General features: G+C 41.4%; 2 protein-coding genes across 2 annotated transcripts in view; both read left to right on the forward strand.

Annotated features, from left to right (window-relative positions):
• The first annotated feature begins 528 nt into the window (after window positions 1-528).
• RNF168 (ring finger protein 168) lies at window positions 529-6,213 on the forward strand. The gene is made up of 3 exons (XM_042458515.1): window positions 529-536; window positions 3,940-4,024; window positions 4,524-6,213. The coding sequence occupies exons 1-3, from the start codon at window positions 529-531 to the stop codon at window positions 5,580-5,582; spliced, it is 1,152 nt and encodes a 383-aa protein (XP_042314449.1). The 3' UTR covers window positions 5,583-6,213.
• A 4,458-nt stretch (window positions 6,214-10,671) lies between these two features.
• UBXN7 (UBX domain protein 7) overlaps window positions 10,672-12,696 on the forward strand; it is a 39,409-nt gene continuing 37,384 nt past the window's right edge. Inside the window, exon 1 of the mRNA XM_042458658.1 lies at window positions 10,672-10,872. Coding sequence (XP_042314592.1) covers window positions 10,800-10,872 — 73 coding nt within the window. The 5' untranslated portion in view covers window positions 10,672-10,799. The remainder of the gene's footprint in view (window positions 10,873-12,696) is intronic.

The following is a 12,696-nucleotide window of genomic DNA, read 5'->3' on the forward strand; positions in this document are numbered from 1 at the left end:
TGTAAATTCAACCTCATGTGTAAATTGAGGGCAGATTTTGGGCCAGATTACGGATTTTTAGATGACCCACGGATAAGTTGCAGGTATGACTTAGGGGCATGTTACAAAGGAAGTAAAGGGTGAAGTAAAGCTGTGTCAAAGAACTTAACAAAGTTCTGGCAGGAATAACTTTTTGTACTCATACTAAAGCCTGGATTGATGAGAATGTACAGGGGATGGTTCCTCTTTAAATAAGAGTTGAAGTATGGTATTTGTATTGACCTGTGGATAGGACTACTTAGCTTTTTTGGGTCAATTTTTTGACTAACATTTCTAGATTTATACATGTATATAATGAAGGCAGGTTTTGTGGCCAAAATTAGCGGTTGTGATATGACATCTGGATATGTCAAGGGTAAAACTTATTGCCCTCCTCATGCCAAAGAATTTATAAAATTCCAGCAGGCATAACTGTTTGTGCTCACCCTAAAGGCTGGCTAGATGGAGCGGGAATTATGGTAAATGGTGTCTGTGTGATATGTGGGGGAGATGACCAGGTATGGGCAGGGCTAAAAAAAATGTGCATGTGCCAAAAAGGATATGAAGACAAAGCAAAGCAAATGGTTACTATGTTAGCAGTGATTGGCGCCTTAAACTTTAATGTGATAACTTTGCCTGATTTTAACCCAGAAAAACTAACAAACATACAGAAATGCCCATTCAAATCCTGATTCCTCATTGATGGAAAAACTGAATAATCGATGAAACTGTTTTTCGATAATATTATTGGCATAAACGTCTGCAGTGTTGCAGTCCATTAAATCATATCTTGATTTATCTTTGATGCTGATTCATCTTTGTCTTCGTAGATGGTGTTGTCTTCTGTGCCATTCATAGCATTGCTAATGCCACCTTTCAAGAATGATCTCTTCCATTCTTATGGATCCTTTACCCATTTTGCTCCCAAATTAAAAACTGGTTTCATTGGGTTCCCTTCTTGTGTTAACTTTGCTTCACCAAAATACATTCATTGTTATCACATATTATACCAGCTGATCCTTGAAAGGCTTGTTGAGACATCCAGTGGCTGCAGCATTGATATTAGGCTAACTGGAATCACTACTGATAGGATCACCATTTCCTTTGCTTCATCCTTGACATCCTGTGACATGCACATGGAAAATACCCACACTGATAGCAATGGGCATAATCTTTGTCCCACACCTGATCACCTACTCCATATATTTTACAGCCACCATTTAGTGCCCTTCTCATCCATCCAGACTTTAGAGTGAACACGAATTGTTAACACATGCTGGAATTTTAAAGTTCCCTGGCATTGTTTTTTCTTTCTTTCTCTTTTAAAGGTGAGATACAAAGCAAGCTGAGTGGGGGGGGGGGTGGAGGCATCTCTTCCTGCTTCTCTCAATTAGTAATTGTTTTGGGGTGCTTCTGAAATTTTGGACAGATACATGTGCACTTCAAACTGGGGGGGGGGGGGCACTTGCTAGGTTGCTTTTTGATTATTTGTTCCCTTGAGCTTCCATCCTGGCAGCCTGATCTGGGGAGATAGCCCTAATCTAGATAGTTCTGAGGGAACTTCCAATGTGATCACCCCAGCTTGGGCTGCTTGCGAAGGGCATGGATCACTGAAAAGCAATTCAGCAAACTCTTCCCAGCTTGAGGCACACTCCAGGGCCTTTTTGGGAGCCTCGGTTTTCCTCATTCCTTCTCCCCTGAACTAGGCAGGTCAGCTTTGACCCCTATAAAACCAGCATTGACCCATGGATAAGTTAACCCAGGTTTTTAAGGTTAAATTGACTAAAATTTCTTGACTTATAGAGTATATACAATACCTATTTAGCTAACCATCTCATGAGTGTGGTATAGTGGACAGTTATTGTACAATAAATTCATCAGTATGCTTAAAGTGCTGCATTGCTCTTCAGTACTTCAGAAATTTCTCATTGAGAATTCTGGGAGCTGTGGTAAAAAAACTTTTCTGAGATATTTGTCACTATTTATTAAAACAGATTAGATTGGCTGCCCCCCTTGTCTTTAGCTTGAACTGGTGTTTATTTATCTTGGTAAATAAAATCCAGTAATTCATTCCTGTCTTAGGTTTTGGAAATAGTGGCCTAATTCACATGAACTTTGTGTGTGCAAGCTTTGGGTTCATCAGTGCCAGCCTTTTCTTCTGATACTGCTTTAAGAGGAAGCATTTTCTTCAATTTACAATTGAATGTAACTTAATATACGGTAATATCTTGCTGTTGTTGTTGTGTGTCTTGAAGTCCTTTTCAATTTATGGCAATCCTACTGAGGGTTTTTTTTTTGGGGGGGGGTGTTTTAGTTTTGGGCAAGATTAGTTCAAGGAGATAGACTGCCATTGCCTTTGCCCCCCTCTGAGGATGAGAAAGAGAGACTTGCCTAAGGTCTCTCAGTGGGTTTCTATGGTGAAGCAGACTGGTCTTCAGAGTCCTAGTCCATTAGATGCAAACCGTAAATGATGGTTCATCTAACCTGTTCAGTTGAAACAAACTAGTCTTATAAATTTGGTTACTTTCCACTAACTGTAGATAAGAACTAATCAGAGTTATTCTGAATTTAAACATACAGTGGGCCCTTGGTAACCGCTGGGATTTGGTTCCAGGGCCCCTGTAGAAACCAAACTCCATGGATGCTCAAGTCCTATTCAGTACAATGGCACAGTGAAAGGGTGTTGCTTATATGAAATAGCAAAATCAATGTTTGATTTTTGAAATTTATATCTTGCTGGAATATTTTCAACTCATGGGTGGTTAAGGCCATAGATATAGAGGACTGACTGTATTGCTATACTAGAGTTAACGACAAGCAAAAGCCTCTGGACTCTTTTTCACAGCTGTGCTAAAGTGTTGCTTAGAAGATTTTAGGGAGACATTGACATTGCAGTACTCTCCCTGCTTACTCAGAAGTAAGGCCCATTGAGTTCAGTGGTGCTTTGTTGTTCTTCAACTTCAACTTATGACAACCCTATGAATGAGAGATCTCCAAGGCACCCTTTCATCAACAGCTCTGCTCAGGTCTTGCAGACTTAGAGCCTTGGCTTCCTTGATAAAATCTATCCATCTGGAATGCTAGGAATGCTATCTTCTTGTTCTCCTACTGCCTTCTGCCTTACCAAGCAGTTTGGACACTATCCCATTACAGTGTTATAATGCTGTTATTCCACTGGAACTGCTGTGGCTGTCTCCTGTGCCATTCCAGGATATGTAGTTTAGGGAGGGGCAATTTTGAATTCTTAGCCAGAGAGCTAAACTACAAACTCCAAAATGCCACAGGAAGCAGCCATAGCAATTACAATGGAATAATAGCGCTATAACAATGTAGTGTGATATTGTCCATTGTCTTTTCTAGTAAGTAATTTCTTCTCATGGTATGCCCAAAGTACAACAGTCTCAGTTTTATCATCTTGGCTTCTAGGGAGAGTTACGGCTTGATTTGCTCTAGACCCCATTTATTTGTCTTTTTAGCAGTTCATGGTCTCCGTTGAATTCTTCTCCAGTAACCACATTTCAAATGAGTTCATCAGCTTTCTTCACTGTCCAACTTTCACAACCATACATAAAAATGGGAAATACAATGATATAACTTTATATTTCGATATATTGTCTAGTCCCTTCATAGCTATCCTTCCAAGGCATCTTCTGATTTCTTGACTGCAGTCTCCATTCTGATTAATGACTAGAAAATCTTGAACTATTTCAATGTGGTCATCATCTGTAAGTGGTACTTACTCTCATGTAAATGTATATAAGATTCAGTTTTAGTCTTCATCTACCCATGGTAAAAGCTGCATATTATAGCATCTAGCCATACATTGCACTGAAACAAGAAAATGTGGTTGCCTTGTCCAAATGTACATCCTAAAGATTTGCTTGTTACAGACAGTAAAACTATATTTTTGTCCCCTTTAAGGTATTTGTCTCCAAAGTCCTGCGATTCCTTACCTCCTAAATTGCTCTTCAGAAAATTAGAGGAAGAAAACATTGGCTTTTCTGGGGTAATGTATACAGCTCTGATGCATATTCAGTGTAAATGCAGAAAATTTCTTATCTTTTTGTGGAATGTGTATGGTACTACTTATTACTAGAACAAATTTGCAAAACTGTGTACAGTGAGCCCATGGTATCTGCTGGAGTTCTGTTCCAGGACACACACACACACCCACACCCACACACACTTCATAGATACTAAGATTCATATAGTAGTATAGCAATATAGTGTCCCTTATATAAAATGGAAAAATCTAGGTTTGCTTTTTGGAAATTTTAAATAAATATTCTCAAGATGTGGGTGGTTGAATCTGTGGATGCAAAATCCATGGAAACAGAGGGCCAACTAATTCTAAGCTGTGCATATGTACCATCTAGTTTTTAATGTTGCATACCATTGTGAGTCATAGATTCCTGGTATGTTTTTTTGGTTTTTTATGAGTGGATGCAGAAGCTTGTAAGGAGAGTAAACTGTTTGACAGTTTTCATTTGTGCTGTTTTTTCCAGGAAAGTAGCAAAAATAGCATTACATTAGAGGAGGAAGAAGAAATGGATGAAATGCCCACACTGTCTCCAAAAACTATGATCAGTGAGGCAAGAAATACTAAGGATTCTTATACAGAGCCAGCCATGCTTGACTCGGGTACATGTACCTCAACCAAATCCAGCCTTTATGGAATTGATCTGTCATGTATTTCTGTTCGCAAGATAGATGGACCTTCCAGTGTCACACATAGGGAAGACTATATGTGTTTTTTCTCAAAGAGAGTTACAGCTGGCTATGATGTAAAAAATGACATTTTTACTGGATTGACAAGCCATACAACATCTGATAACCAACAGGACAGTAACACTGCAATCTTTAACCAAGCAAAAATGGAACACAGTCCATCTGAAAATCAAAATCGGCCACTTAAACTGCTTACTGCAGAAATTCCTAAGAGAAAATCTCAAGAGTCACCCTCTGAAGCAGCAGCAGATTCATCCTTGAATGATAAAAGGAGAAAAACCTCTATACAAATTGATGAAGAAGAAGATATTAATGATATTCAAAAGCAAATGCATTTGGAGCATGATAAAAGGAGAACCTCTACACAAATTGATGATGAAGAGGATATGAATGATACGCAAAATCAAATGTATTTGGAGCAGAAACTTTATGAAAAGTTAAAGCAAGAAGAGGAAGACAGACTTCTAGCTCTGCAGCTACAGAGGGAGATGGACAAAGAGCAGAAAACACTAAATCGCAAAAAAGGTTCTCCAGATGAGTACCATTTACGCCCCAAAACATCTCAGCCAGCAAAAGAATCTCCAATGGCCAGAAAAAATAGCAAGATCTCAAAGAACTTGAAGTTCCCAAATAGCCAGACTGAAAGAGAGCTACGAAGGCTACGTAGAAGCTCCCACAATGAGAACTGGGGGCTTGCTAACAAACTTCAGACAAAGTCCCCTGCAAAAGAAGGGACTGTTTTGAACTGTGTCCTTAATAGTTCAAAGAATGCAGAATTATTGCCAAGCAAACAAAAGACAATCCTTCAAATGTTTAAGAGGCCAGCTACAAACTAGATGATCAACAGCACCAGTGAAGACTTGCATCGTAGATATAAATTAAGCAATGGTCATTCTCCTGAAAAGTTGGCTGAGTTAAATGTTTTTGAGAGATCAGCTGCTTTCATTCACAGTTTGTGTCCCTTGGTTGAAAATGAATAGTGCCTGCTTTGGGCCTGTTAGATTTGACTTCCTTTTGTTTCTTATGAAGCAAACAAGTTCTGTAATACATGAATGATATCAGTTCTGAATGCCAAGAGAAATATTTGTTTAAATCCAACCTGCTCGTAGTTTTATGTCAGAAGGTGTTATCAAACCATTATACCCCCCTCCACTTGCCTGTTTCCACCACCCTATTTCCTCCACTACTGCACCAAGTAAATGAGTAAGAAAAGAGCAAATGACTTTTGACTTAGACTGGAACATAATTTATGATGTCTTGATATAACTACAGTACTGTTCCCCATGTTAGTTACAGGTTAGGTATAAAATGTTCCAGAAGCCTTTCTTCATACCTCGTTCAATGTATGTTTGCGAAAGGTTAGGTCTTCCCAAGTGAACTAATTTTTTATTTCAACAAATTATAAATCTGTTTATAATTTGTTTAGAATATAATCTATTAAAATGACTTTGAAGTCTAATGATATTACCTACATATTGTCAGTGGACTTCTGAATTTCTCTAGGAAATTTAAATTTGATGAATTTTGAAATATTATCTGTAGAAATGAATAGATGACAGAAGCTATCTGTATCTTCATTTTTTTACTAGTGCAAGTAATCTACATTAGTGTTATGCATATTTTCCAGAAAAAAACATGTGACCATAAAAAAACCCTTGTACTTCGGTGTATTTATGCAGTTAGTGCACTTTATCACCTAAAATGTTACAAATTTCTTAATTACTGTATGTAGTTGACTATAAGTCAAAAAATTTATGCCTGAAAATTGACCCCAAAAAACCTTGGTCGACTTATACATGGGGCAGTAAGGTAATAGGCTTACCCCTCGAGCCTCTTCTGCAGCCAGGCTCTCTCCCAAAGAGAGAGCCGGAGTGAGGAAAGGCTTGAGAGGCAAACGTTTGCTTCCTCCTCCTCTTCCTCAGCCTGGGTGACCTCCGAGGGGTCATCTGGGTTGTGGAGGGAGCAGAAGGGATACCCTCGATGTATCCACAGGTCTTATCAAAATCCCTAATTTTGGCCCCCAAACTTGCTCTCAATTTACACAAAACATTGACTTATAGTCAAATAGATATGGTACCTCCTGAGCAATATTTTTACGTAACATCTGCTAATATAATTCCAAGTGAACTAGTGGTTCCGATTAGTATAGTGGTTTGAGTGGGACTCGAGGAGACCAGGGATTGAATCCCCACTTCCTCATGGGAACCTGCCTGGTGACCTTGGCAAAATCACACTCTCTCAGACGAAGGAAATGCCAAGCTTCTTTGGTATAAACATTGCCAAGAAAATCCTATGATATTGTTGCCATATGTTGTATCTAACTTGAAGACACATAAATCAACACAAATTTTGTTCCAGTTGATACAAAAAATATCAGCTTAAACTTCTTCCCCACACCTGACAAATCACTTTGACTCAAGATTACCATGTGGTTTTCCTGGCAAGTGTTCTATAGAAGGTCCCTCTTCTGTGCCAGAACTGGGTATAGTTCCAGACTTTCCCAAGAGTTTTTCAGTGCTGCACAGACACTTGTTAATGCTGTAGCATAAACTTTATTGGTGGTAAATGATGTATCACATGGTACACAGCAGAAAAGCATTCCCTCACAGCCAGTGGTAGAAATGAGCCCCCAGGCTAATTCTGTCCAGATTATCTCTGACTGACAAATTCCCCATTGTTTGCTATATTGGGCACCTGGATTTTGGCCATGATGCAAACAAGGACTCCAAAACCTATCTGTTTTCAGTTAATAGCAATCCTTGTAACTCATGATATTTAATTAGAATTTCCTGTTCATTAGTATTCTAATGTGATAGTGGAGTGCTCTGGGTGTTTTAGTAACATTTTCTTCCTCTGTGTTTGAATTTGAGTAACCCTTAAATTTTTGGATTGGAATAGATAAGAGAGATAGAATTAGGTGTCATCAACATAATGGTGACATTGAATGTCCAAACTGGGTAACATTTCCCAGGAGTTTTATGTATATGCTGAACAGTATGAGGGATACAACTAATTTAATAAATAATAATTTGTTTTATTTATATACCGCTATTCCAAAGATCATAGCGGTGAACAGCAAGTAAGTTAATTAGCAAGTAAGCTAATTTGCCCCCAACAGTCTGGGTACTCATTTTAGCGACCTCGGAAGGATGCAAGCCTGAGTCAAGCTTGGGCCCTTTTGCTGGTTTTGAACTCGCAACCTTGTGGTTTTGAGTGAATGTGCTTCTCCAAGAATGACGGGAATCACTGTAAAACTGTGCCCCCAAGTCCCATCCCAATGTGGCAGCCCAGAAGAATACCAGCATAGACGATGCGATCGAATGTTGATGAGAGAGGTCCAGCAGAACCAACAGTGACACACTCATCTTTGAATGCAAAAAGGTAATTCCATATATCCAGTACAGGTTGAATCTCCCTTATTTGAAATGTTTGGGACCAGTAGTGTTTTAGATTTTGGAATATCTGTATTTTCATATATATACATAATGAGATATCTTGGAGATGGGATCAAACTTTAAACACAAAGTTTATGTTTCATATATACCTTAATTTTATACACTGTTTTAATAATTTTGTGCAGGAAACAAAGTGTGTGTACACAGAACCATCAGAAAGCAGAGGTGTCACTGTCTCAGCCACCCATGAAAACAGTTTTGGTTTTTGGAATAGTTTGGAATTCTGGATAAGGAAGACTCAACTTGTATTGCATTTATTCAACTTGTCCAGAGTACAGTTCATAGTTTTAAAGTGGCTTTCTTTAGGAGCAATTGGCTATAAAAATACTTCTCTTCAGGGAGTTCTTATTATAGTCTGACTGCCATTTATTTTTTTAATCTAAATATGGACCTTTGTCGCTTTCTTTTCTTGAATTATTGTTTGCAGTTGGAACTTGCAACAAATGTGCCAGTCAGTCCATGTTCTCTTGCTTTCTCCAGTTATGTAAGCAATAGCACATTTGTTTTTTATGGTCCCTATACATACTACATGTTGCATAACAGGAAAATGTTTTGGCTTTTTTTGCTTTGTATATTATCGAAAACTAGGAATTCACAAGAACATGGTCATTTGCATTAGCAGAATGACATTGTTTCCCAGCAGTCAGAAAATAGACATAACGGATGTGGGCACATAACTCCATTTTTCTTTTCTTTTTTATTGACTTATGTAGCATATACATAACCAATTATACTTCAGCAAATTATGCTAAAATTATTATATTCACCATACTACAAAAATTGAGCAATAGATCACTTCTAAATCTTGTCCTTCTTTTACCTTAATTTCAATATTCTCCCTTAAATTAAGTTCCTTTATCCTTATTCTGTGGGAATTCTTTTACAATTTAATTGTCTAGATTGAATATATGAAGATCCTCCATGGTCATTATTTTTGTTTTCTTTGAGTTCAGCATTAAGCCTGCCTTTGCACTGTCTTCTTTGACCTTCTTAAGTAAATGTTCCAAGTCTGTGATGTTTTCTGCTAATAGTATGGTGTCATCTGCATATCTGATTGTAGATGTTCCTTCCTCCTATATTCTCTTCTCCTTCTGAATCTAAACCTGCTTTTCATATGATATTTTCTGCATAACGTTTGAACAAATAGAACACAGCCTTGCCTTTGCCGTTTGGGAATCACTGCATTCTGTTTCTTCTTTATTCTCTCCTAACATTAGCCTCTTGTCCTAAGTACAGATTTTTCATCAGGATCGCTCCCATCCTGTCCTTATTGTGCAATCACACAAAGATTATCACACATGTAGCGCTTATCCCATCTTTATCCCGTCAATGAAGTGGAATTGCCCCGTCACTTTTCATTGACGGAAACTTCCATCAGTGGAAAGTAATGCAACAATTCCACTTCATTGACAGAATAATGACATGTGTGTCATTGTCTGATAATCTTCGTGTGATTGTGCGATAAGGATGGGAGTGATCCACTGCACTCCCATCCTTTTTCACATGTGATAATCTCCAATACTACTTGTGCCTCAGAATGTGGTAGAGCCTCCTCCTTTGCAGGTTTTTAAACAGAGGCTGGGTGCCATCTGTGACAGAAGATGCTTTGATTGTACATGGCAGGGAGTTGGACCGGATGATGGCCCTTGGGAGTCTCTTCCAACCCTAGGATTCTCCCTTGCACTTGTTCCTTTCGGGGGGCTGCCCATTTGATGCTTGTGTGATGATGGTGATGGATGTTAATCTTGTTCTGGACTTTTCAGAGCCAGCGTGATGTAGTGACTGTTTGAGCACTGGGCTATGACTCCGGAGACCAAGGTTTGGTTCCCAGCTTGGCCATGGGACCTTGGGTGAGTCACACTCTCTCAGCCTCACAAAACCTGGTGATAGGGTCGTCATAAGTCAGAAACGACTTGAAAGCAGACAGCAAAGGCTGCATCCACACTGGAGAAATAACCAGGTTTGGCACTGCTTTAACTTGTCTGGCTCAAGGCTATGGAATTCTGGGAGTTGGAGTTTGTTGTGGGGCCCAGAGCGGAGCAGAGCTCTGCTCTGGGCCCCACAACAAACTCCAACTCCCAGAGTTCCATAACAAAGAGTCAGACAAAGAGTTAAAGTGGTACCAAACTTGGTTATTTCTCCAGTGTGGATGCAGCCAAGGTAAGGGCTCAACCTTGTTAGTAAGATGCCTCCATTTTTGTTGTTTCTGTCCTTATTTAAGATGGTATGAGGAGGGTTATCCATCTCCTCCTCTGGTCCAGGGAATGTAAAAGTCCATTCGAGGAGAGATGCCTGCCAGCCCCTTCCCCTTCAATGGGGTGAAAAGGCTGCCTCCTCCTCCTAAGTCCTTTCTCTGGCGTTTGGTCATGAGATCCGCCGGCCGCTAGAGGGTATCGCGAGCTGGCAAATCTGAGACCATAGAGTCTCGGGGGAAAAAGGAGAGGCGGTGCGTGCGGGACTTCCTCTTCCGGTTCTGAAGAAAAAAACCGATATTGCAATTGAAAGCGAGCCGGGCGAATCGGGGAGCGCCGTTTCGGCGCGTGCGCAGTGGGGTCGGCAGGTGGCGAGTGTTGTTCGGTGCGAGAGGGAGGCGGCAAGATGGCGGCGCCCGGGGGCTCCGCTGCCGCCACGGCGCTGAAGGGGTTAATCCAGCAGTTCACCGCCATCACGGGTGAGAGGCGCCCCGCGGGCCTTAAGGCCGCTTCGCCCCCCGTCCATCCGTCCGTCCTTCCGTCGGAGGGGGAAAGGAGCGAGGCCGGGCGGCAGGAGGAGAGGGGAGGCGGAGGGAGGGAGGAGGCTCCGAAAATGGGGCGCTGAGGTAGGAGTTATGAGGCGCCCGGCCCAGGGAAGGAGCGATGCGGAGGAAGGCGCCGAGGGGAAGAAGCTCCTTTGTGGGAAGGCAGCTGCGGATGGTGGACGGAAGAGGAGGCACTGCCCGAAGGGCCCCGGGCTGGCATTCCCCCGCAAGGCCCTCGAAGGGACGGCTCTTGGCCATAGAGGGCCATTGCAGGATACTTGCCCATAGAGAAACATGGGAGATGCTTCCTAGGATGCCCTATGGGCAAGTATGGTTTCCCTATGGGCAAGCATTCTCCTATGTCTCCCAATGGGCAAGTATCCCCAATGTATCCCTATGCACAGATATTCCCCAATGATTCCCTATGGGCAAGTATTCTACAATGTTCGCTTGTGGGCATGTATTCTCCAATGATTCTCTATGGGCAAGTATTCCCCACTGGACAAATATCCTCAATGTATCCCTATGGGCAAGTATTCCCCTATGATTCCCTATGGGCAAGTATTCCACAATGAATCCTAATGGACAGGAATGATTTCCTTATGGCGAGGTACTGCCATTTCTTTTAGTACATCCTGCCTTGGAAGAGGGTTCGGAAACTTCAGCTGGTCCAGTGAATCATAGAGTTGGAAGAGACCGCAAGGGCCATCCATCCCGGCTGTTAATTGAGGCAGGATACAGAGACCATAGCATTTAGCAGTACAGTAGTAATTACATTTCTATACCACTTCATACTGAACTCTGCACTCTAAGCAATTTTACTACATGCAAGCCACTTGCCCAGGACAAGCTGGGTACTCATTTCACCGACCTACAAAAGGATGGAAGGCTGAGCCAGCCTTGGAGCCCCACGGGATGGAACTCAGGCCCCTCTTGAAACAGCCCCAGTTTGTTTCTGGGCACAATTCAAAGTGATGGTTATGAACTTTAAAGCCCTATATGGCTCAGGCCCAGGCTGTTTGGCAGACCATATCTCCCACTATGCAGAGAGATCTTTGAGATTTACTGAAAGAAAGAAGTTGGCAGCATGAGCCTTGCTAGACAAAAAAGTCTTCTTCCTCAGATGCATATGGACCAAATGCATCTGAGGAAGCAGACTTTTGTCTTGGAGAGCTCATGCTGCCAACCTCTTTCTTTCAGTTAGTGTCAAAGCCACTATAAGATCTCCCTACAAACTGGTGCTGCAGACTAACATGGCTGTATCTTTGTATTTCCCTGCATGAGCCACCCCAGACTTTAAGATCCTGAAAAGAAGCCCTTCTCTCAGTCCCACCACCATCATAAGCACCCTTGGGGGGGCCATAAGAGAGGGCCTTCTTGGTGGCTGGTCCTAAACTTTGGAACTTCCTACCCAGAATGGCCCCTTCCTTGTTGGTCTTCTGTGGGCAAGCTAAGACTTTTTGTTCAGACAGGCTGTTAAAGAATGTCCTGGAGGTGTTGTACAGTGGCCCCTTCCTATACATGGGGGATCTATTCCGGACACACACACACTCCGCGTATAGGATAAACTGTCTAAGGTTAAATCCCTTTACAATCTATGGCGGCTCATTAAGAGGTGATATGATAGCCCTGTTTAAATACTTGAAGGGATGTCATATTGAGGAGGGAGCAAGCTTGTTTTCTGCAGCTCCAGAGAACAGGACCAGGAACAATGGATGCAAGCTCCAGGAAAAGAGATTCCACCTGAACATTAGGAGG

This window comes from Sceloporus undulatus, chromosome 3 (genome assembly GCF_019175285.1).
Source record: "Sceloporus undulatus isolate JIND9_A2432 ecotype Alabama chromosome 3, SceUnd_v1.1, whole genome shotgun sequence".
Taxonomy (NCBI): domain Eukaryota; kingdom Metazoa; phylum Chordata; class Lepidosauria; order Squamata; family Phrynosomatidae; genus Sceloporus; species Sceloporus undulatus.

Excerpts from the sequence above, each read along its gene's own strand:
- RNF168 (XM_042458515.1), top strand. Across the intron at positions 4,025-4,523 it reads AAAACATTGGCTTTTCTGGG|GAAAGTAGCAAAAATAGCAT; the intron begins GTAATGTATACA and ends TGTTTTTTCCAG.